At 37.4% G+C, this 24,472-nt stretch overlaps 1 protein-coding gene across 1 annotated transcript in view; it reads right to left on the minus strand.

The window, feature by feature from the left end:
- USH2A (usherin) overlaps nt 1–24,472 on the minus strand; it is a 905,205-nt gene that overhangs the window by 756,576 nt on the left and 124,157 nt on the right. The window contains exons 9-10 of the mRNA XM_065936753.1: nt 23,464–23,659; nt 19,518–19,648 (exon numbers count right to left, since the gene is read on the minus strand). Of these exons, the coding sequence (XP_065792825.1) occupies nt 19,518–19,648; nt 23,464–23,659 (327 nt within the window). The remainder of the gene's footprint in view (nt 1–19,517; nt 19,649–23,463; nt 23,660–24,472) is intronic.

Here is a 24,472-nt window from a genome sequence, read left to right on the forward strand (position 1 = left end):
ACTGAGGATAACGTTTGCTGTGGGTTTATCATATATGGCTTTTATTATGTTAAGGTATGTTCCTTATATGCCTGCTTTCTGGAGGGTTTTTATCATGAATGGGTGTTGAATTTTGTCAAAGGCTTTCTCTGCATCTACTGAGATAATCATATGGTTTTTATCTTTCAAATTGTTAATGTGGTGTATCACATTGATTGATTTGAGAATACTGAAGAATCCTTACATCTCTGGGATAAAGCCCACTTGGTCAGGATGTATGATCTTTTTAATATGTTATTGGATTCTGTTTGCTAGAATTTTGTTGAGGATTTTTGCATCTATGTTCATCAGTGATATTAGCCTGTAATTTTCTTTTTTGTGGCATTTTTGTCTGGTTTTGGTATTAGGGTGATGCTGGCCTCATAGAATGAGTTTGGGAGTTTATCTTCCTCTGCAAATTTCTGGAAGAGTTTGAGGAGGATAAGTGTTAGCTCTTCTCTAAATTTTTGGTAGAATTCACTTGTGAAGCTATCTGGTCCTGGGCTTTTGTTTGTTAGAAGATTTTTGAATACAGTTTCTATTCCCATGCTTGTGATGGGTTTGTTAAGATTTTCTATTTCTTCCTGATTCAGTTTTGGAAGGTTATACTTTTCTAAGGATTCAGCCAGTTCTTCCAAGTTGTCCATTTTATTGGCATATAGTTACTGATAGTAGTTTCTTATGATACTTTGTATTTCTGTATTGTCTGTTGTGATTTCTCCATTTTCATTTCTAATTTTGTTGATTCTTCCCTTCTCTTTTTTTCTTGATAAATCTAACTAATGGTTTGTCTATTTTATTTATCTTCTCAAAGAATTGGCTTTTAGTTTTGTTGATGTTTCCTATAGTCTCCTTTGTTTCTTTTTCATTTATTTCTGCTCTGACTTTTATGATTTACTTCCTTCTACTAACTTTGGGGTTCTTCATTTCTTCTTTTTCTAGTTGCTTTAGGTATATAGTTAGGTTATTTATTTAATTTTCTCTTGTTTCTTGAGGTAAGCTTCTACTGCTATGAACCTTCCTCTTAGTGCTGTTTTTACTGAATCCCATAGGTTTTGGGTTGTTGTGTTTTCATTTTCGTTTGTTTCTATTCATATTTTGATTTTATTTTTGATTTCTCTGTGATTGGTTGGTAATTCAGAAGCATGTTGTTTAGCCTCCAGATGTTTGTATTTTTAACAGTTCTTTTCCTGTAGTTGACATCTAATCTTACCACATTTTAATCAGAAAAGATGCCTGAAATGATTTCAGTTTTTCTGAATTTACCAAGGCTAGATTTATGGCCCAGGATGTGATCTATCCTGGAGACTATTCCAGGTACACTTAAGAAAAAGGTGAAATTCATTGATTGGGGGTAAAATTTCCTATAGATATCAGTTAGGTCCAACTGGTTCATTGTATCATTTAAAACTTGTGTTTCTTTGCTAATTTTCTGTTGCATTGATCTATCCATATGTGTGAGTGGGGTATTAAAGTCTCCCACTATTGTTGCATTACTGTCAGTTTCCCTTTTCACACTTGTTAGCATTTGCATTATGTGTTGAAGTGCTCCTATGTTGGGTGCATATATAATTGTTATATCTTGGATTGATCATTAGATCATTATGTAGTGCCCTTCTTTGTCTCTTTTCACAGCCTTATTTCAAACTCTATTTTATCTGATATGAGTATTGCTACTCCTGCCCTTTTTTTTCCCTTTGGTCTCCATTTGCATGAAATATCTTTTTCCTGCCCTTCACTTTCAGTCTGTATGTGTTCCTTGGCTTGAGGTGTGTCTCTTGTAGACTGCATACGTAGGGTTCTTATTTTTGTATCCATTCAGCCAGTTTTTGTCTTTGGTTAGGACATTCAACCCATTTACATTTAATGTAGTTATTGATAAGTACGATCCTGTTGCCATCTACTTTGTTGTTTTGGGTTTGATTTTATAAACTTTTTCTGTGTTTCCTGCCTAGAGAAGATCCTTTAGCATTTGTTAAAAAGGTGGTTTGGTGGTCCTGAATTCTCTCAGCTTTTGCTTGTCTGTAAAGCTTTTGATTTCTTCTTCATATCTGAATGAGATCCTTGCTGGGTACAGTAATCTGGTTTGTAGGTTTTTCTCATTCATCACTTTAACTATGTCCTGCCATTCCCTTCTGGCCTGAAGAGTTTCTGTTGAAAGATCAGCTATTATCCTTATGGGGAGCCCCTTATGTGTTATTTGTTGCTTTTCCCTTGCTGCTTTAATATTTGCTCTTTGTGTTTGACCTTCATTAGTTTGATTAATATGTGTCTTAGGGTTTATCCTTGGGTTTATCCTGTTTGGGAATCTCTGGGTTTCTTGGACTTGGGTGGCTATTTCCTTATCCATTTTAGGGAAGTTCTCAACTATTATCTCCTCAAGTATTTTCTCATGCCCTTTATTTTTGTCTTCTTCTGGGACATCTATGATTCAAATGTTGGGGCATTTAACACTGCCCCAGAGGTCTCTGAGATTGTCCTCATTTCTTTTAATTTTTTTTTTCTTTTTTCCTCTCTGCTTCATCTATTTCCACCATTCTATCTTCCATCTCACTTATCCTATCTTCTGCCTATTCTACTGTTGTTTCCCTCCAGAGTGCTTTTGATCTCAGTTATTGCATTATTCATTATTGACTGACTCTTTTTTATTTCTTCTAGGTCCTTGTTAAACTGTTCTTGCATCTTCTCAATCCTTGTCTCTAGTCTATTTATCTGTAACTCCATTTTGTTTTCAAGATTTTGGATCATCTTTCATGTCATTATTCTGAATTCCTTTTCAGGTAGACTCCCTATCTCCTCTTCTTTTGTTTGGTTTGCTGGGTATTTATCATGCTCCTTTGACTGCTGAATATTTCTCTGCCTTTTCATTTTGTTTAGATTGCTGTATTTGGGGTACCCTTTCTGTAGGCTGGAAGTTTGTGGTTTCTCTTTATTGTGGAGCATGCTCCCTGTGGGTGGGGTTGGACTAGTGGTTTGTCAAGGTTCTGGTGGTTGGAGCTGGATCTCTTCTCTCTTCTCTCTGGAATGCAATGAAGTGTCAAACAGGGAGTTTCAGGGTGTCTATAGGTTTGGCATGGCTTTGGGCAGCCTGTATTTTAATGCTCAGGGCTGTGTTCCTGCTTAGCTGGAGAATTAGCATGGTATGTCTTGCACTGGAACTTGTTGGTTCTTGGGCAGAGCTTGGTTTCAGTGTTGGTATGGAGACTTTTGGGTAAGTTGTTGTTTATTAATGTTCCCTGGAACCAGGAATTCTCTGATGTTCTCAAGTTTTGGAGTTAAGCCTACAGCCTCTGACTTTCAGTCCTTCTCTTACGGTAGACTCAAGACTTCCCCACCCATATAGCACAGATGATAAAACATCTAGGGTAATGGTGAAACAATTCTCCACAGCGAGGGGGACCTAGAGAAATTTCACAGAGTTACACAGAGGAGAGGGAGGAGGGAGATAGAGGTGACCAGGAGGAGAAGAGGGGGAGTTAAAACAGGAGAGAGCAATCTAGCCAGTAATCAGTTTCCTAGGTGTTCTCCGCAGCCCAGGACACCCAGAAAGATTCACAAAGTAGAGAAGAGAAAGGGAAGGAAGAAATTTTTACTTTTTAATCATAATCATAAGAAGATACATATGCATCTATCTATACATACACACAAACACACACACATACACATCTAAGAGCTTTCCTGGTGGCTCAGATGGTAAAGAATCTGCCTGTAATGTGGAAGACATGGGTTCAATCCCTGAGTTGAGAAGATCCCCTGAAGAAAGGAACAGCTACCCACTCCAGTAGAATTGCCTGGAGAATTCCATGGACAGAGGAGCCTGGCAGGCTACAGTCCATGGGGCCACAAAGAGTCAGCCACAACTCAGCGACTTTCACCTTCACTTTTTCATATACTTCTGTATATATATATACCTACATATATATACATACACATACACACATATATGTCTTATACGGCGGCTACTCTGGCTAAAAGTCTTAAAATACTCCTATTTTGAAATTGTCTTTAAGATCTATGATTGTTAAGCAGCCACCATTCACATTTGCTCTTTATGCATGTCCTCTTGTCTGGGAGCACCTAGAGGGTCAGTGACTGTTTTCTCACTTGTTTGTCCCTGGAGGATCTGTCTCAGAGGTGTTCTTTCCAGCAAGTTGGAAATATGGAGGATACACCTTCAGCCCTCCTCTGCTGACATGTACTGACATGTTTGAAGCAGATCACCTCCCACTGTGACCTTTGCCACTGTACAGGGTCCACTCTCAAGTAGGTACCATCATTGGTATTGGTCTGGTAACTCCAAGATTCTGATGAAACTATATTCTAAAGGATTCTGATTAAACATAAGCAAATCTATTGTGTATATAAAAGAAAACATCCTTCTCACTGTTAGGCTACCTTCTGTCACATGGGCATGAGCAGAGATGACTGGTTCCCGATGCAGGTCCATGCTCCTTGTCCCCAGGACACAGCTGTAGCTAGGAAGTTTCTTCCTATCCAGGGACTGCATTTGTCTGGCCCTCCATAGACTAGTGTAGCCATGTGACTTGCTCTCCCCAACAGGCTGGTATCAGAAGAGATATGGGCCTCTTTTGGACCAAGACTTTTTAAACAGTGGAATTTGCTTCTCCATATTGTCTTTTCCTTTCCTAGAGAAGGGCAGAGTGACGCAGTGGAAGGAGGCTATACCCTGAATTATCATATAGAGAAGAGCCACCAAGCAATGGGAATAGCTGCCTTGGAGGGGTTACAGGAACAAGAAATAAACTCCTATATTGTTTGTGTCACTAGACATCTTGGGGTCCATCTGTTACATATGTTTAGCTTATCCTAACTGCTACCAGTAGCAATGCAATGAACCTTGTACTATCTCACACTTGTTAAATCAACAACCAGTTACTACCTAACATCACTGTCGAAGCTATCAGCACTGTTGAATCTGGTCTTAGGTGACTGAGGTATCATTACTCAGCCAAGTTTGTATATCCTTATCCTTGAGATGAGTTCATTCCCAAAGAGATTTCAGATGTGTCCAAACATATGGTACTCAACTCATACTGAGGATGGAACAGCAACTCAGCACAGCTACTGTTTAACCTATTTTACCTTCAGTCTGCCACAACCTTGGTTCTTGAATAAATTCTTCAGTACAGATCTTTCATCATGCTCAGATCCATATTCTTCTTATTATCACACTTGCACACCTATCCCACCTTTATTCCTATCTTTGTGTCTGGCACTATATATTATCTGGTTAATCAGTTATTGCTCAACATACCAACTGCAAGTAAAGTGTTACCACCCACCTTCCCTTAGCTCTCCGAATGAGACACCATATGACTTATGGTCAAATCTTCATGACTGTCTTTAAGCTCTAGGCAAAACTTCCCACCTTTTATATCCTTCACCATCCTAATGCTTATAGCCAATAATCATACATCATACTATTTAGGGTCAGTCTCCTCAGAGGCTGAAGGAAACTTATACATCACTTCTATTTGTACCCTTTAATACTGGAGTAACACAAAAAAAGAAAGCAGAGCATGTAAGAATTGATACTTTTGAACTGTGGTGTTGGAGAAGACTCTTGAGAGTCCCTTGGACTACAAGGAGATCCAACCAGTTAATCCTAAAGGAAATCAGTCCTGAATATTCACTGGAAGGACTGAGGCTGAAGCTGAAACTCTAATACCTTGGCCACCTGATGTGAAGAACTGACTCACTGGAAAAGACCCTCATGCTGGGAAGGATTGAAGGCGGGAGGAAAAGGGGACGACAGAGGATGAGATGGTTGGATGGCATCACTGACTCGATGGACATGAGTTTGAGCAAGTTCCAGGAGTTGGTGATGGACAGGGAAGCCTGGCGTGCTGCAGTCCATGGGGTCACAAAGAGTCAGACACGCCTGAGCAACTCAACTGAACACAAAATATAAGGCAATATATCTCTGGAAAATTCATACAGTGATTCTGGACATGCTGTGATCATTGATGACAAATATTTAGCTCTGAGCAGAGGAGAAAGCACCAATGAACTGCTGGAAATAGGTCATTATGCAGAGAAGGGCTATTCTGCTCCATCTTTAAATGTATTTTCTTAAAAATTATCACCCAGGCAGAACAATTAATTTTCACGTATAGGATACTTATTCCTTACAATTCCATCTTCCTTGAGTCAGATCTAGAAATACTTCCTTCATGGAAGCCTTTCCATTTCATCTAATTCATCTCAACCACTTGACTCCTGTCTTAATTTCTTTTTTTAATATCTCTTAATCATTTATCTCTCCTGGCTCTATTATAGCTCTCTATTGATGTCTTATTGAGTTTTACAATGAATCATTCTTCCCTCCTTTTATGCAATTACAACTGTATTTTCAGTTTTCAGCCAATTTTTAGATTCCCCCATTCACTGTTTTTTTATTTCCATATTTTAAAAAGTGACTTAAGCTAGATCCTCTAATTTTGAGGACATAGTTTAGGCTACACTTCAAGTGTAATTTAAGAGGGGCTTGGTAGTGTGAAAAGTTAGATCACCACTTGATTTTAAGATGGAATTCAGAGAATAGGAAAGCGTGAACTCACTCCTGTTGAAGTAGGTACATGTGAGCAGAAGGACACACTCACATTTAGCCCTCACTCAGCACAGATTCACATCAAGATACTTTTCTCTAGATATCTTTGATGGACAGTGTTAGAGCAACTTGGTTATTAAAGACTGTTCCTCAGACAATAACAAGGCATCATCAGGAAATTTTCAAATATAGAATCTCAGTGCCTGCTCGAAATTTTCTGAATCAGAGTCTTTCAAAACGACCTCCACAATATTCACATGAACGTTAAAAGTTTGAGAAGTATTGTGTGGGCTGACCTCCTACATCTTGTCTGTTGTGGCATCACTCTCATAGTTTCCTAGATCCAAGAACACAGCAAAGTAAGGGGGAAAGAGGGAGGAGATATGGGAAAAGTCCCAAGCAAAAAAAGCACTCAGACAGCATTGCTTGAATGCCTTCTGCATGAGGCAAGCCATGTGCTAGGGACTTTGTCTCAAATCTCCTCACCTCATCAGCATCACCCATGCACGCGGCTAAAGCAAGCAGTCCAGGAACATCAGTAAACATATGATGGGCAGGGTAAGCAAAGGGGGAGGTTGGAGTTTATTCCCACCTTGGGTCAGGAAAAGCTTGGGATTTCAACATAAATGTATTTTTAAGGATGACCTCCAAATACCTCAGAACATTTTCTAAAAGTATCATCCATGCCTGGAACTCTATCTGGTGCTTCTGGACTTAACGTCTCACTAAATGAGAAAAAGAGAAAGAACTATCAACCTCCAACTTTGGAGAGATATCAAACACTCAGGCATTGAATTCAAAGGAAACAAGAAGAAAGCAGAGTGACAACCTGGGAAACACATTATGTGTATCTACACATACTGTTGCTTCCCAGGTGGTGCAGTGGTAAAGAATTCACCTGCCAATGCAAAGGGCACAAGAGACCTGGGTTTGAGCCCCAGGTCAGGAAGATCCCTGGAGAAGGAAATGGCAACCCACTTCAGTACTCTTACCTCAGAAATCCCTGGGCAGAGGAGCCTATTGGGCTACAGTCCATGGGTAGTTAACAAAGAGTTAGACATGACTGAGACATGCACTTAGACATGCACACATACATGCATACATGCCATTAACTGAGGCCATAAGTAATGGAAATTAAATGGATCTAATTTCCCCAACCAGTCCATCCTGAAGGAGATCAGTCCTGGGTGTTCATTGGAAGGACTGATGCTGAAGCTGAAACTCCAGTACTTTGGCCACCACATGTGAAGAGTTGACTCATTGGAAAAGGCCCTGATGCTGGGAGGGATTGGGGGCAGAAGGAGAAGGGGACAACAGAGGATGAGATGGCTGGATGGCATCACCGAATCGATGGACATAAGTTTGAGTAAACTCCAGGAGTTGGTGATGGACAGGGAGGCCTGGCGTGCTGCGATTCATGGGGTCACAGAGTCGGACACAACTGAGCAATTGAACTGAACTGACTGAATTTCCCTAGTACAGTACATTTTCTATTTTCTTTTTGGCTTAGATATACTTTTTGGGTACCGAAAGGTCTCCCCTTCAAGATACATAAACAAAAATATACAGACACATTTCTATATACAATTGAAAGCTTTATATGGGTGTCCTAAAACTCATCTATCATCTATGGTAGCCTTAGGGATCCCAGGACTCTATACTAAGGATTCTTCAATTATAATGACTCCTCCATTTTTTCCTAATAATGGTAATTTTATCAATGTGGTTTAGATGTTCTATATGTTTTAATTTCGGCATCAGTAGTTTTAGGATTTAGTGACTCAGAGCATTACTTCATGCCATTTTCAAGATCTTGGCATCCACAAGAGGAAGAATTACAACATTTCTTATGGAAGAATAAGGCAAATATGCCATATCTTATGAGATTGGATTGAGTTTCGAATGATAACTGCCAAAGGAAAAAAATTCCCTTCCAGAACTCAAAGCACACAACACAGTCACTCAGGCCATTTGGGGCTGGCTTGGTTCCTAAGTTATAAAATGAGACTTGAACTACTGCCTAATTTCCTTGTATGCTCCCTAATATTATTAAGGATTGAAATTGCACGAATATTTTAAAAATGTCCTTGAATTTAATTTTACAGTTTATAATTCTGACATTGTTGACAGCTTTTTTTAGTGTGTATTCTTTTCTATCCCATTGAAAATGACGGTAAACATTTTTAGAAATCTTTCATAAGATTATTTAGGCAAAGGTGTACTCAACACTGCATTTCCACATGTAATAATAATCCATACACTTTGTGTCTGTACTTGGAACATGAGAAAACAAAATAAAAATTAGATAAAATATGAAAGTGATTTAGAGATGGACAATGTGGAGCCTTTAAATTCATTAAAGCATTCTATTACTATGTACCTTCAGACACATATAACATAGTTCTCTGAGTGCACATCATCTTTCATGAATATTCTATTTTTTCCTGAGTATAAAAATTATCAACAAAGCTAACTAGACAAAGAAAAATAATAAGAAAAAATTAAAACAAAAAAATGTTTTTAAAATATCTTCCCTTTTATGCATTTTTAAATTAGATTTTTGTACCTATACACAGGTGTATCTTTTGAAAAAGTCTCTTCTTTTCTTGTCCTTTTTCCTCTACCCTCACTCCTGAGACCAAAGTATATGTTGTAATATGTCAGTACTTTTTTCTTCTTACTACTAAATAATATTCCTTTGAGCCAATATATTTTATTTACCCATTTATCAGTTAATGAATATTTGGATCATTTTTACATTTTGACTATTAGGAATAAAGCAGCAGTGAACATTCATGAATAAGATTATATAAGGATGTATTTTTCTTTTTGTCTGGATATATAACAAGGAGTTAAAGTGCTGGGTCATATAGTAACCCTGTATTTAGCATTTAGAGGAACACGAAATTGTCTTCCAAAGAGAGTGCACATTTTACATTTCCACCATCAGTCTATGGGAATTCCACTTGCCCCACCTCCTCATCAACATGTGTACTTTTAATGATAGCTATCTTAGTGTGATGTCTCACTGGGCTTTTGATGTGCATTTCTCTTATGACAGATAATGTCAAGCACATTTCTTCATATGCTTATTTGCCTTTTGCATATCTTCCTTGGAGCAATGTCTATTTAGGTCTTTTACTCATTTTTAAAATTAGGTTGTCTGCTAATTGTTGAATTGTAAAGTTTTTCTTTAATTAGTTTGTTTACTGAAGGATAACTACTTTACAGAATTGTGTTGTTTTCTGTCAAAACTCAACATGAACCAGCCATAGGTATACATATACCCCCTCCCTTCTGAACCTCCCTCCCATCTCCCTCCCCTCCCACCCCTCTAGGTTGATACAGAGCCCCTGTTTGAGTTTCCTGAGCCAGACAGTAAATTCCCCTTGGCTGTCTATTTTACAGATGGTAATGCAAGTTTCCATGTTACTCTTTCCCTACACCTCACCCTCTCCTCCCCTCTCCTTATGTCCATAAGTCTGTTCTCTATGTCTGTTTCTCCACTGTTGCCCTGTAAGTAAATTCTTCAGTACCATTTTCCTAGATTCCGTTTATATGTGTTAGAGTACGGTATTTATCTTTCTCTTTCTGACTCACTTCACTCTGTATAATAGGTTCTAGGTTCATCCATTTCATTAGAACTGACTCAAATGTGTTCCTTTTTATGACTGAATAATATTCCATTGTGTATATATATCACAACTTCTTTAACCACTCATTGGTCGATGAACATCTAGGTTTCCTCCATGTTCTAGCTATTGTAAATAGTGCTTCAATGAACAATGGGGTACACGTGTCTCTTTCAATTTTGGTTTCCTCAGGATATACGCCTAGGAGTGGGATTGCTGGGTCATATGGTGGTTTTATTCCTAGTTTTTAAAGGAATATCCATACCATCTTTCACAGTGGCTGTATCAATTTACATTCCCACCAACAGTGTAAAAGTGTTCCCTTTTCTCCACACCCTTTCCAGCATTTATTGTTTGCAGACTTTTTGATGAGGGCCATTCTGACTGATGTGAGGTGATATCTCATTGTAATGAGTTGCAAAGTATTTTGCTATTTTTTTTTTAACATATGCTGGAGACAAGGCTCTTATCAGCTATATGCTTTACAAATACTTTCTCCCATTTGTTGGGTTGTTTTTTTCATTTTCCTAATGATGTTCTTAATAAAACAAATGTTCTAAATTTTAATGAAGTCCAATTAATCCTTTCTTTTGTTTGCTTGTGCTGTAGGAGTAATATCTAGAAAGTCACTAATCCAAGGATATGAAGATGTACAGCTGTTTTCTTTGAAGAGTTTTATAGTTTTTGGTCTTACATTTCATTCTTTGTTCTACTTTAATTTTTTGTATATAATATGAAGCAGAAAATCAAACTTCATTTTTTTGCATATCACTATCATTTATTGAAAAGAACATTATTTGTCATGGCACTCGTCAAAAACCAACTGACTGTAAAAGCAATGGTTAATTTCTAGACTCTCAATTCTATTACAGTATATCTGTATATCTCTCCTCAAACCACATCACATTATCTTGATTGCTAAAATATTATTACAAATTTTAAAAATTAGAAGTATAGTCTTCTAAATCTGTACTTTTTCAAGACTATTTTGGCCTTTTTTGAGTGACTTGAGTTTTAATATGAATTTTAGGATCATCATAAATGCCTACAAAGAAGCAAGCTGGACATTTAACAAGACTGTATTGACTTTCTAGATCAACTGGGATATCTTAGCAATATTAAATCTCTGATACATAAGCACAGGATTTTTTCTATTTATTTACATCTTCTTTAATTCCACAATATTTTGTAGTGTTCAGACTTATTTTATTTTTAGTTTTATTTTATTTAAGTTTTAAACTTATTTTATTAAATATATTCCTAATTATTTTATTATTTTGGTGCTATTTAAATAGTGTTTTTAACTTCATTTTCAGATTGTTCATTACAAGTACATAAAAATACCACTGATCTCTGTAAATTGATCTTGTATTCTGAAACTTTGTTGAACCTTGTCCATTCTGATAGTATGTTGATATACTCCTTGGAATCTTGGGATTTTCTTTTTACCTACAAGATCATGTTATATACAAAGAAAGTTTTACTTCTTCCTTTTCAATCAGGATGATTTTTTTTTTTTTTTTTACTGTCCTTAAACAATTCTTTTTTTTTTTTTTTTTCATTTATTTTTATTAGTTGGAGGATGATTTTTCTTTCTCATTTTCTTGCCTAATTTCCCTGGCTGGAACCTACAATACAGAGTTCAATAGAACACTGTTGCCTTGTTTCTGACCTTAAGGGGAGAGCATTGCTTTTCACTGAGTGTTTTCATTTATAAGTAGGAGGTCAGCAGTAGGTGGGTATTGTATAGACATTTGTTTTCAAATTGAAGAAATTCTCCATTTGTAGTTTTCTGAGAGTGTTTATCATGAATGTGAGTTAATTTTGTCAAATACTCTTTCTGAAAACCTTATTAATAATCAGGTGACTTTTTCCTTAGCAGAAAATAAGTTGATTGTATTTTTTGATTTTCAAATATTGAAATAATGCATTCCTAGAACACAACCACTTTGGTCTTTGTGTTTAACTATTTAAAAATACTGCTGAATAATTCATGTGCTAAAAATTTGTTAAAATCATTGCTCTGATTCATGAATGATAGTGGTTTGTGTTTTTCTTTCATGCACTCTTTGTGTTGTTTGTATTGTCAGGGGAGTGTGTAATTTCCTTGGTTCTGCCTCATAGTAACAAAAATTTGAAGCGACAGGCCAGCGTTACAGCCCTCAGACGGACCAGTGTTACAGCTCTGTGTCACAGCTCAGTTTTATTTAGAAAGTAAAGGAAAACACATCCTCGAGGCGTGAGGGCATGCCAACCCAAAAGACACAAAGAGAAGAGAGGCCCCAGGCCCAATTTTGGCTCCTCTTTTTATATGCTTTTTCTCCTCCCCCTGGGCCTGCCCTATGCAAACTGAGCTAGCCAGGAGTGCTGTTTGTTCACCTGAGGTCCTCATTTCAGTCTTCGGACCTTTCTTTGTTCTATTTTTGAGGGCTTTTCCCGTCCTTGTCTTTTAGCCACCACCCTTCTAGACTCCTTTTTCCTATTCTAACTACCTAACACTATCAAGATAATACATTCACAAAATCAGTTAGAGTGTCTTCATTTCTTTTCTATTTTCCGTCAGAGATGCAGAACTCACACAAATTACTTTGAAAATGTTTGGTAGAATTTTCCAGTGAAACATTAAGGCATGGAGATTTCATCTTTAGTTTATTTTTTTAATTATGAATTCAAATACCTTAATTGTTGTGCAGTTATTCAAATTATCTATATCATGTTGGGTGAGTTGGCAATTTGCACTTATTGAGGAAATATTTCATTTCATCTAAGTTGTAATATGTACGAGTATAGAGTTACTGGTAGTATTCTTATTATTCTTTTGATGTCTACAAGATCTGAAGTGATACTTCATTTTTGCTTAGTAATTTATTTTTTCTTTGCCAGTCTTGGTAGATACATGTCAACTTAATTTACCTTTCCAGAGATCCATGTCTTTCATTGAATTTTTCTATTGTTTTTCTGTTTAGATGCGTATTGATTTCTGCTCTTAGTTTTATTATTTCATTTAGTCTGCTTGCTTTGAAACGACTTTGCTTTTCCTTTTCTTATTTCTTGAACTGGGAGTTCAGATTATAGTTTTGATACTTTTTTTCCTCTTTTTAAAGTAAGCACTTAGTGTCATAATCTTCTCTTGTGTCCCTGCTTTATTCACACCCAGGGTTCTCATATTTCATATTTTTGTATGGTTTTAGTTCTTTTTATTCATTAAGGTTTGCCGTATGTCCAAGGATATTTTCTGCCTTGTGTAATTAATATGTGTATTCTGGTACTGTTGAGGGGACTGTTCGTCAAACGTCAGATAGATTTTTGGTTGGAAGATATTTTTTACTTCTGTATTCTTGATGAAAATTTCTATTGTTCTATCAAATGTGTTGGATTTTCCTTTGTTTATTTATCCTTTAAGGTCTTAGTTTTTCTTCATATATTTTGCAGTGCTGCTGTTTGGTACAAACACATTAGGATTTCTATGTCTTCTTGATTGATTGGCTCTTTGATCATTATGTATATAACTTTGTCTCATGTGATATCTCAGTTTCTATCTCTGATCATCATGTAATATCTCTATCTCAAATTTTATTTGCTCTGTGTTCCACATTATCTGCAATTACTATTGAAACTCTTGCTTTCTTTTATTAAATTTTGCATAGTATAAATTTTTCTATCCCTTTTATGTTCAGCCTTAAAGGACATAAATTAATACTTAAAGTGAACTTTTTTTCATAAAAGCAAACAGTGGGTAATCATTTTTTTAAATCTGTTCTGTCACTCTTTTTTAAGTGCTTTATTAGACCAATTACATTTAATGACATTATTGTTAAATTAAGGCTTAATATACATGCCATTTTATATTTTGTTTGTTTTATTTAATTATATCTGCTTTTCAATCTCTATTTACTTTCTCCCTGTATTATTGCAAGTTACTTAAAGATATTTTATTATTTATTTTTTTAACATTTTTTCAGAATTCCATTTTAATTATCTGTTGTGTTTTAGAGCACATTCTTATAGCCTTTTTAGTTGTTGCCTAGATATTACATTATAGATACATATATTAAAGTCTGCTATTTTTTTTTAAATTTTACCAATTCCAGTTAAGGATAGAAAAATTACTGCCACCTACAATGTCTTACCCTCTCCATTTTAAAAATAATTGTTTTACATATCTCCTCTAATATATTGAGAACCACACTAGATAGTGATCCTCAAAAAATTTTAAAAACTCTAAGGGGGAAAATATATTACATTTAGCCATATTTTAACTCTTGTTTTTTATGCCTTCCTGATGTTTCAAGATTCCTTTATGTATCATTTCCTTTCTGTTCAGAGAAGTTTCTTTAGCCAAATTTTAGGTATATGCTGAAGACAAATGTATGAATGCTTTAAAATCCTTATATGATAATTCTAACATCTAAGTCACCTTGATACTGATATTGTTGATTGTCATTATCCTATTGGAAACTGGACATTTTGGTGTTGTAAGAATCTGAATCTTACTTAACCATTGCTTTAACAGTCAGGCCTCCTATGAAACTCCTCTGGTGGTTAAAGAGGGGATGCTGCCTCGATATTGCCAGGTGGGTATAGAAATCAAGATTTTCCACGCTGGCTCCACTGACCCAGCAGGTGAGAGCCTTCACATTAGCACAGGCAGAACTTGGAGTTTTGGCTCTCCACTAGGACTCTGAAAACACTGCCGAAGCTGGGAGAGGAGAAACACCTCCATTTCCACAAGATCTCAAAGGATGCCTATTTATATTGATGACATTAATGGTCAGAGAGGTCACATCTTCTGAAATATCATTGCCCTAGTGTACAATTCCACCCCAAAATTAGATTCACCCCATGAGAGGTGGGGAGAGAGACCTAGGTACAGTGTTGTACTGAAACAGTCTCCATTGTCCATCCTAAACAGCATATTAAAAAGCAGAGACATGACTTTGCTGGCAAAGGCTCATACAGTCAAAGCTATGGTTTTTCCAGTAATCATGTATGGATGTGACCATTAGATCATAAAGAAGGCTGAGCACTGAAGAATTGATGCTTTTGAACTGCGGTGCTCGAGAAGACTGTTGAGAGTCCCTTGAGAGTCTCTTGAGAGCAAGGAGATCAAACGAGTCAATCCTAAAGGATATCAACCAAGACAATCCATTGGAAGGGCTGATACTGAAAATCTAATACTTTGGCCATCTGATGCAAAGAGCTGACTCATTGGAAAAGACCCTGATGCCAGGAAAGATTGAAGGCAGGAGGAGAAGGGGATGATAGAGTATGAGATTGTTGGATGGTATCATCAATTCAATGGACATGAGTTTGAGCCAACTCTAAGAGACAGTGAAGGACAGGAGAGCCTGGCATGCTGCAGTCCATGGGATCACAGAGAGTTGGACATGACTGAGTGACTGGAAAGCAACAAAGTTTCCACTGTATGATAAAAGCATTCTTCCCAAGTTCACATTCAGTGACATCTCATTGGTAGCTTAAACTGATCACAGTGGGTTTTGTTTTTCTCAGATATGTAGTTGTTAAATATTTACAAGCACAGAACCATCAAAACTACCTCCCACTTCTGTGAAAAGGAGTTGTGATAGAAATTTGAGAAAAATTAGATTCTAAATTCTTGCATGTCTGAGTTGTACACCTGAGGGAAAAATATGATATGCTTTAGTTCACACGAGTTATGTCATATAAACAAAACTTTGAGAATTGTAACTTTGGTTCAGTTTTTTAATCAGTTCAGTTCACTCCAGTCACTCAGTCATGTCCAAATCTTTGCAACCCCATGGACTGAAGCACATTAGGCTTCCCTGTCCATCACCAACTCCCAGAGCTTGCTCAAACTCACGTCCATTAAGTTGGTGATGCCATCCAACCATCTCATTCTCTGTCGTCCGCTTCTCCTTCTGCCTTCAATCTTTTCCAGCATTGAGGTCTTTTCCAATGCATCAGTTCTTCACATCAGGTGGCCAAAGTATTGGAGTTTCAACTTCAACATCAGTCCTTCCAATGAACATTCAGGACTGATTTCCTTTAGGTTGGACTGGTTTGATCTCCTTGCAGTCCAAGGAACTCTCAAGAGTCTTCTTCAACACCGTAAGTTTAAAAATGCTAATTCTTCAGCACGCAACTTTCTTTATGGTCCAACTCTTATGTCTATACATGACTACTGGAAAAACTATAGCGTGGACTAGATGGACCTTTGTTGGCAAAGTAATGTCTCTGCTTTTTAATACACTGTCTAGGTTAGTCATAGCTCTTCTTCCAAGGAGCAAGTGTCTTTTAATTTCATGGCTGCAGTCACATCATTGAAGATGGTGACTTCAGTGATTTTGGAGCCCAAGAAAATAGTGTGCGACTGTTTCCATTGTTTCCCCATCTACTTGCCATGAAGTGATGGGACCAGATGCCAAGATCTTAGTTTTTTGAATGTTGAATTTTAAGCCAGCACAAGACAGGAGAGTAGGAGGATGTGCTCTCAACTTTTGTGAGAACTCCAAAATTGCAACTCACTGCTGAACAACAATTGACCAGAGAATGTTGCATCCCACCAAAAAAAATACCCAGTGTAAAAGGGCAAAGGAGAAGCCCCAATAAGACGGTAGGAGGGGTGAAATCATATTTAGAATCAAACTCCATACCCACCAGAGGCCCTTGGACGGCTCAAACAAAACCTGTACTCACCAGGACCCAGAGACCCACCGAGACTGAGCCAGACCTGCCTTTGAGCGTCTCCTGTGAAGGCACGGGTCAGCAGTGGCCTGCCATAGGGAAAGGGCTCTGGCTGTAGCAGACCCGGGACACACAGCATGTGGCATAAGCCATTTCAGAGGAGGTTGCCATTATCCCCACCATAAAGCTGCCAAGCATACAACCCACAAACTGCAGAAATTCTCGCATTGTTAAGAGAGTTCCAGGACCCACAACAGATTTCCCAACCTGAAGATCCAGGAAAGGGACTGAGAACCCCCAGGGAATTTGACTTTGGAGGCCAGTGCGAAAGAACTTCCACAGGACTGGGGAAACAGACTCTCGTGGGGCACAAACAAGACGTTGTGCATACCAGGAGCCAGGAGAAAGGGGCAGTGTCCACAAGAGACTGACCCAGACTTGCCTGTGAGTGTCCAGGAGTCAGTCTCTAGCAGAGGCACGGGTCGACAGTGGCCTGCTGCGGGGTCAGGGGCACTGAATACAACAGTGTGGGCCTCAGTCCTTTTGAAGGAGGTCACCAGTACCTCCATGACCCCTACCACAGTTCCGCCTCAACCAAACAACAGGGAAGGAACACAGACCCGCCCATCGACAGAAAGTTGGATTAAACACTTACTGAGCATGGCCCCACCCATCAGAACAAGACCCAGATTCCCCACAGTCAGTCTCTCCCTTCAGGAAGCTTCTAAAAGCCTTTTATCCTTCTCCATCAGGGCAGACAGAATGAAACCACAATCACAGAAAACTAACAAACTCTGATCACATGGATCACAGCCTTGTCTAACTCAATGACACTATTAGCCATGCCATGTAGGGCCACCCAAGACGGACGGGCCCTCATGGAGAGTTCTGACACAGCATGGTCCACTGGAGAAGGGAATGGCAAACCACTTCAGTATTCTTGCCTTGAGAACCCCATGAACAGTATGAAAAGGCAGAAAAGTTTTTAATACTGTACACTAAAATTACTGGACCTTAGGTCTTGAGGGAGAAAATACATTTAAGTGAAAATTTTATATAATGCTCACATTATTATAATAACCATTCTAAATGACCATCTGACTATGACATTGGTGCTCAGGCAGAATCTCTCATTTTCTCAACATTTAGTAAACAAATATATGTAGAGTACTCATTACATGACTGAAACCATATTGCTTGTGTTGAACAGAGAGAAGACAGAGTACATAAATAAATTTGCTTAATTAAATAAAGGCTATAATGAAAATGGGCTTCCCTTGTAGCTCAGTTGGTAAAGAATCCGCCTGCAACACGGAAGACCTGGGTTGGATCCCTAGGTTGGGAAGACCCCTGGAGAAGGGAAAGGCTACCCACTCCAGTATTCTGGCCCAGAGTCGCAAAGAGTCCAACACAACTGAACAACCTTCACTTTCACTTTCATAATGAAAATACCATTGGATGATGAGAAATACAGTGGTTTAAGAACGTTCTTTAATTGTGTGGTAAGTGAAGACATCTCAAAAGATATATCAGTATTTGAGTTGAGATTTGAATAATAAGCAAAAGTCATATATGCTGAAATTTCAGGGCAAACATGTAAGGATGAGATGTATAAAGACACAGATTTTAATAATCAACATATATAAAAAATAACATGATTCTCTCAGAAAACAGCACCTCAATATCACCATATAAAAACCATAGAAACTGCCTTTGTTAATTATTTTTCTACTCTTTAGCATTCCAATGAAGGATAAAATGCTCTTTCATTAACACACTATGGTTAACATGATGGTCTTCAAAAAATAAAAATTTTAGTTCACATTATATTTGACTTTTAATTGTTAAAAAAGTTTTTATGCATGCTACAAGTTTTATGACAAATATATTTTGCCTTGAACTTATTATATTTACATTGTAACCTAAAATTTCTTTTTTCTTTAACCAGATTGTGGCTTATGCTCTTGACCACTGCATTCTAAACTATTTGCAAAAGAGTTTAATTGTTAAAAATTAACACAATCAGGGCTTCCTTGGTGGTCTGGTAGTTAAGACTCCACCCAACAAAGTGAGGGACACTAGTTCAATCCCTGGTCTGGGGAGATCCTACATGCCGTGGAGCAACTAACCCCACAAGCCGCAGCTACTGAGTCTGCACTCTAGAGGCCACAACTCCCAAGCCCATTGTACTGTTATAGGAAAGGTTACAAGAAATGTATCATAATTTCCATTTGGATCTATGTGTGATTGTTGCTATACTATCAGCTATGAAATCGGGAGGAAAACTGTTCTTGTTTACTTAATATCACTTATTAATATTAATTCACCAATAATTCCCAGGCATGTACTAACTTCCTTCTTGGTCTATGGAACGTCCTACCTCTCAGTATTTTGACAACTGAAACTTAAAAATAAAATGAGCCTTTCTTATGTGCAAAGAACCATCCAGGCAACCTTATATTTCATGTTTATATTAAAAGTTGCACAGAAACACCCTTAAAGCAACCTCTCTTTGAAATGCAAACACAAGAGAGGACTTCCCGATATAGTCCTCAATTTCACTGATGGACCATACCCTGAATTAGTTTCTGAAAGAGAGCTATTCATCATCTTTGATAGTGAGAACTCACCTGATCACAAAGGAAGCTAGAGTTTCTTGTGCCAACTTTATCACAATCACAGGGTCTGCAAACATCTATGGCTGAAGGATCTGCATCAACTTGTCGGAAAAAGTAATCCTTACACAGCTCACAGTTCTTTCCTGCGTCAGGAAAAGGTTATGCATTATGACTTCCAATTCATTAAGATCAGCTGCATAATTCAAAATTAAAGACTGTATTCCTTTGAGGGAATTCTATAATTTTCGGGATGTCCATTTTAATGTACCTTTCATCTCTACCTGCCAGTTTAGTGATCCACAGCATATGAAACAATGAACCTGTTACAAACTGTGCTTTACTTCATTAAACTCCCATCTGTTATATAATACCACACTTCTAAAAAGCTGTGCTTTGCAGGGGCCCATACATTTAGAAATAGTTTATTTCCAAACTTAAAACTTTAGTTTCAGATCTGGTACTGAGTCTAAATCAAACATGAGAAATTTCTACATACAGTTGGAAGCAAATAAGCATATAGTATTAAAATATTTTTCTGGAACTAAATCTGATAAAATAGAAGACTACTCAATGTAATTTATTATTCTATAGTCAATGTGATTAAAAGTGAATGCTTCTATTGGTGCCTATGACCATTATTTTTCATTTCAAATATCAAAATACATTTTTATATTTAGCTACACCAAATAAATTTCATATTAAATGTTAGAATATCTTGACACTTTAGAAATATGAGCTAATTCCTGTTGCTTACAATTTATTATTCAGAAAATTTCCTTTTCCATGTAATATTAGAAAACAATCTAAATTAGAGGAAGTTTCTATAGTAAATATGATTACCATATCAGATCACTGAAATAAAACTCAAGTCTCTCAATTCCCCCTTTAAACATGCTGCACTTTTGCTCAAATATTGCTGAAATTGGCCCAGTGTTAGAAGACTGAAAGTAACTTGGGCATCCCTCGTAGCTCAGTGGGTAAAGAATCTGCCTGCAATGCAGGAGACCCGGGTTCAATCCTTGGGTCGGGAAGATCCCCTGGAGAAGGAAATGGCAACCCACTCCAGTATTCTTGCCTGGAGAATCCCATGGACAGAGGAGCCTGGCAGGCTATAGTTCATGGGGTCACAAGAGTCAGACACAACTTAGTGACTAAACCACCATCACGAAAATAACATAATCAAATGAAAAACTCACATTCTAATAGATATTGACTATGGGCTAATTAAAAATGAAATGGATTTATGTCTAGAATATTTCCATTTATATATGCTGATGACTCCCAAATTTATATCTCCAATCTTGAAATCTCTCCTTTGTTAATCACCCAATGAATATTTATTGAGTGATTACCACATTCCAAATACTATGCTAAGTGCTGAGGAAAATACACAATGCACCCTTTTTACAGGGCTATCTTACAGTCTAGTAGGTAAGAAGACTCCTAATTAAATAATTACAGGAATAAATATACATTTAAAAGCTGTGATAAGTATAAGATGCCACTCAAGTATATAGATTATACTAATCTTCTCTGAAGAATCATGGAAGGCTTTCTTTAGGAAAGGAGTTTCAGAACTGTGTTTCTGACTGCCTCAGTTCAGTTCTGTTTAGTCACTCAGTCGTATCCAGCTCCTTGCAACCACATGGACTGCAGCACATCAGGCTTCCCTGTCCATCACCAACTCTCAGAGCTTACTCAAACTCATGTCCACTGAGTTGGTGATGCCATCCAACGACCTCACCCTCTGTAGTCCCCTTCTCCTCCCACCTTCAATCTTTCCCAGCATCAGGGTCTTTTCCAATGAGTCAGTTCTTTGCATCAGGTGGCCAAAGTATTGGAGTGTCAGCTTCTACGTCAGTCCTTCCAATGAATATTCAGGACTGATTTCCTTTAGGATGTACTGGTTGGGTCTCCTTGCAGTCCAAGGGACTCTCAAGAGTCTTCTCCAACACCACAGTTCAAAAGCATCAATTCTTCAGCCCTCAGCTTTCTTTATAGTCCAACTCTCACATCCATACATGACTACTGGAAAAACCATAGCCTTGACTAGATGGACCTTTGTTGGTAAAGTCAAGTCTCTGCCTTTTTAATATGCTGTCTAGGTTGGTCATAACTTTTCTTCCAAGGAGAAAGGGTCAAAGAGAATTTATTCTTTGTTTCTTGGAAACATACAGGGAACATGTTCAAAACAGAATTTGCCATTTTCTCCTTAAGTTTGACCCTCCTGTATCCTATCTAAATGGCTGGTACCAATTTTGACTGCTGCTCAAATTAGAGTGTTAGTCCTAAGTCTTGACTCTTCTTACTTCCCTTATCTATACTCTGCACCTTGCTCAGAAAATGCCATCGCTTTCTACCCTAAATATCTACTGGATCCACTCATATCTATTCACACCACCTTAATTGTCTTCCCACATTATTTTTCATCTGAACTTTTGTAATACCTGAATAACTGGTTTTCCCAAACCACTTTGACCCTCTGCAAACCATTCTCTATAACTTGATGGATGTTTCAAAAACACAATACTTTCTCGAAGTGCCCATATGTGGCATCTCATTAACTTTAGGGTACAAGCCAACCTCTTTATCGTAGCTTAGATGGTCCTCTAGCATCTGAGCTCTGCCTCTCTTCCTGGTTCCTTCTCTAACAATCAACCGTTTGCACTTCTGCGAATATGCCATGTTTCTCTTTCCTCTCGGCCATTGTGCCACTGTTTCTCTTACTGGAAAACTTTGTCTACACCCTAATATCTACCCTTACTCTCTCACCTGGTTAACTCCTACTCCTCTTCTCGCCTTTAGCATTCATCAAACCTTTTAACTGTTCCTTTAATAGGGTGTCTTTACCACCATGTGGGCTTCCCAGGTGGCTCACTAGTTTAAAAAAAAAAATCTGCCTGCCAATATAGAAACACGGGTACAATCCCTACATCAAAAGATCCTCTGAAGGAGGAAATGGCAACCCACTCTAATATTCTTGCCTGGAAAATCTCATGGACAAAGGAACCTTGTAGGGTACAATTCACGGGGTCACAAAGAAATGGACACAACTTACTGACTAAACAAAAACAACAACAAACCACCACCATGTAATAATCCATACAAAGACAATAAAATTCATCATCTTATTAATTTTTATATTCCCAAAATCTAGCCAAGAGCTTGTACCATTTTAGGTTACCATTAATTATCTAAAAAATTCATTCATGCTTCAAAGTAGCATAATTTCAAACCCATCGGACTTGGGCCATTATATTTTACAAATTCTGATATTATCTATTTCTGCTTTTAACATATCAGCCTTTCAGAAAATAGTAATTTTTCAATAATTAGTCAAAATGCTGGTTGGTTCTTGGAACAAGACTTTACTAGTTAGTTTCTGCTTTTAATGACAATTTTTAAAAAGGGGATTCCCAGATTATCAAAGTCCATGTCAAATCTGAATCCAAACATCTCTACATGAGAATCCAGGAATAGTAGAAGTTCTGGGTCATACAAGAAAATTTGTTTTTAGGATATATACATTCAGAATTGGAGAAGGAAATGGTGACCCACTCCAGCATTCTTGCCTGGGAAATCCCATGGATAGAGGAGCCTGGTGGACTACAGTCCATGAGATCTCAAAAGAGCTGGATACAACTCAGTGACTAAACAGCAACAAAAACACATTCAGAATAATACAGCAATTCTTGATTTATCCAATACATATTTATGATCTAATCAAATGGTGTGAACTTATTTTTAAAAAATCCTTTTTCCTGAAATTATATAGCTTAAGACTCCAGTATTTGAAAGCTATGTATTGGAATTATGAAGATTTGGTAAACCAGAGTAGTTTTCAAACTTAATAGTATGAAAGCACTTTCTTAAATAAAATAGCAATATATAATGTAAAATAATATGCATTATGTGTAGGTCAAGCCTATCTTTGTTATTTGTGTTATCTGCTAGTTACCTGCAGTGTTATGCTCACAGTCATCACAGACGCCTCCGCCTCCTCTGTAGTGCTCAGATGGAAAGGGATCCACTGACATGTTGTAGTGGCAGCTTCTGGAATGGCTGTTGCACTCACAGGGTTTACAGTTAAAGGCATGAGCATGATCACTTTGGCGGAAAGGCTTGTCATTATAAAGAGGCAGGCAGCGATCACACTAGAATAAAGTAATATCAGGATGATAAATATATAAAGCTGTATTTTCTCTTTTTATTTACCTATCAGGTACTTTCACCAGATAGAAAGCTAGTAAAAAGTTAAAAGCCAGACATTATTGTATTTTTTTAAGTGTTTTATACATCAGAAATCAGCATATTACAGGCATGGTCACACAGATTTATAAAAGTGAAAGTGCAAGCTGAAATCATGTAAAGTGATCTTAATAACCAGTGGGGGAAATTATGATTGTTTCACAATCTGAAATTTTTTCTCAAAACATTAAAAACTTGACTTTTAAGTCCTGGTTCTACCAAGTAAAGAGCTTGGAGTCAGCACTCCATCATAACAAAAAATAAAATGTGGAACAGAATGAAAAAAACAACTTTCCCTGCATCCCTAAGTGGGGGACACAAGGCAAGCAGCTGTCCCTAAGATGGGAGAAGCAGGCAAATACAGGGAATCTCAGCTATAGGAGGCCAACAAAGGTCTGTCTAGTCAAAGCCATGATTGTTCCAGTAGTCACGTATGGATGTGAAAAGAAAAACAAAACACAAGGACTGTGAGAAAACTGAAAAAGTAGCAAAATACACATAATAGGAATATCAGAGGGAGAAGAAATATTGGAAACAGCAACAAAATCCATTACACTGAGGTATATCTTTTTCAAACTACAGAGAACTAAAGAAAAAATTCCAAAAGAGAAACCAAAATTAAAGACACTGAGCATACAGTTACTAACTAATGACATCCAATTTCTCTTCAGAAAAATGTAAACAAGAAGAGAATTGCATGAAATACTTAGTGTTGAGAG

The sequence above is a fragment of the Muntiacus reevesi genome, chromosome 5 (genome assembly GCF_963930625.1).
Source record: "Muntiacus reevesi chromosome 5, mMunRee1.1, whole genome shotgun sequence".
NCBI lineage: Eukaryota > Metazoa > Chordata > Mammalia > Artiodactyla > Cervidae > Muntiacus > Muntiacus reevesi.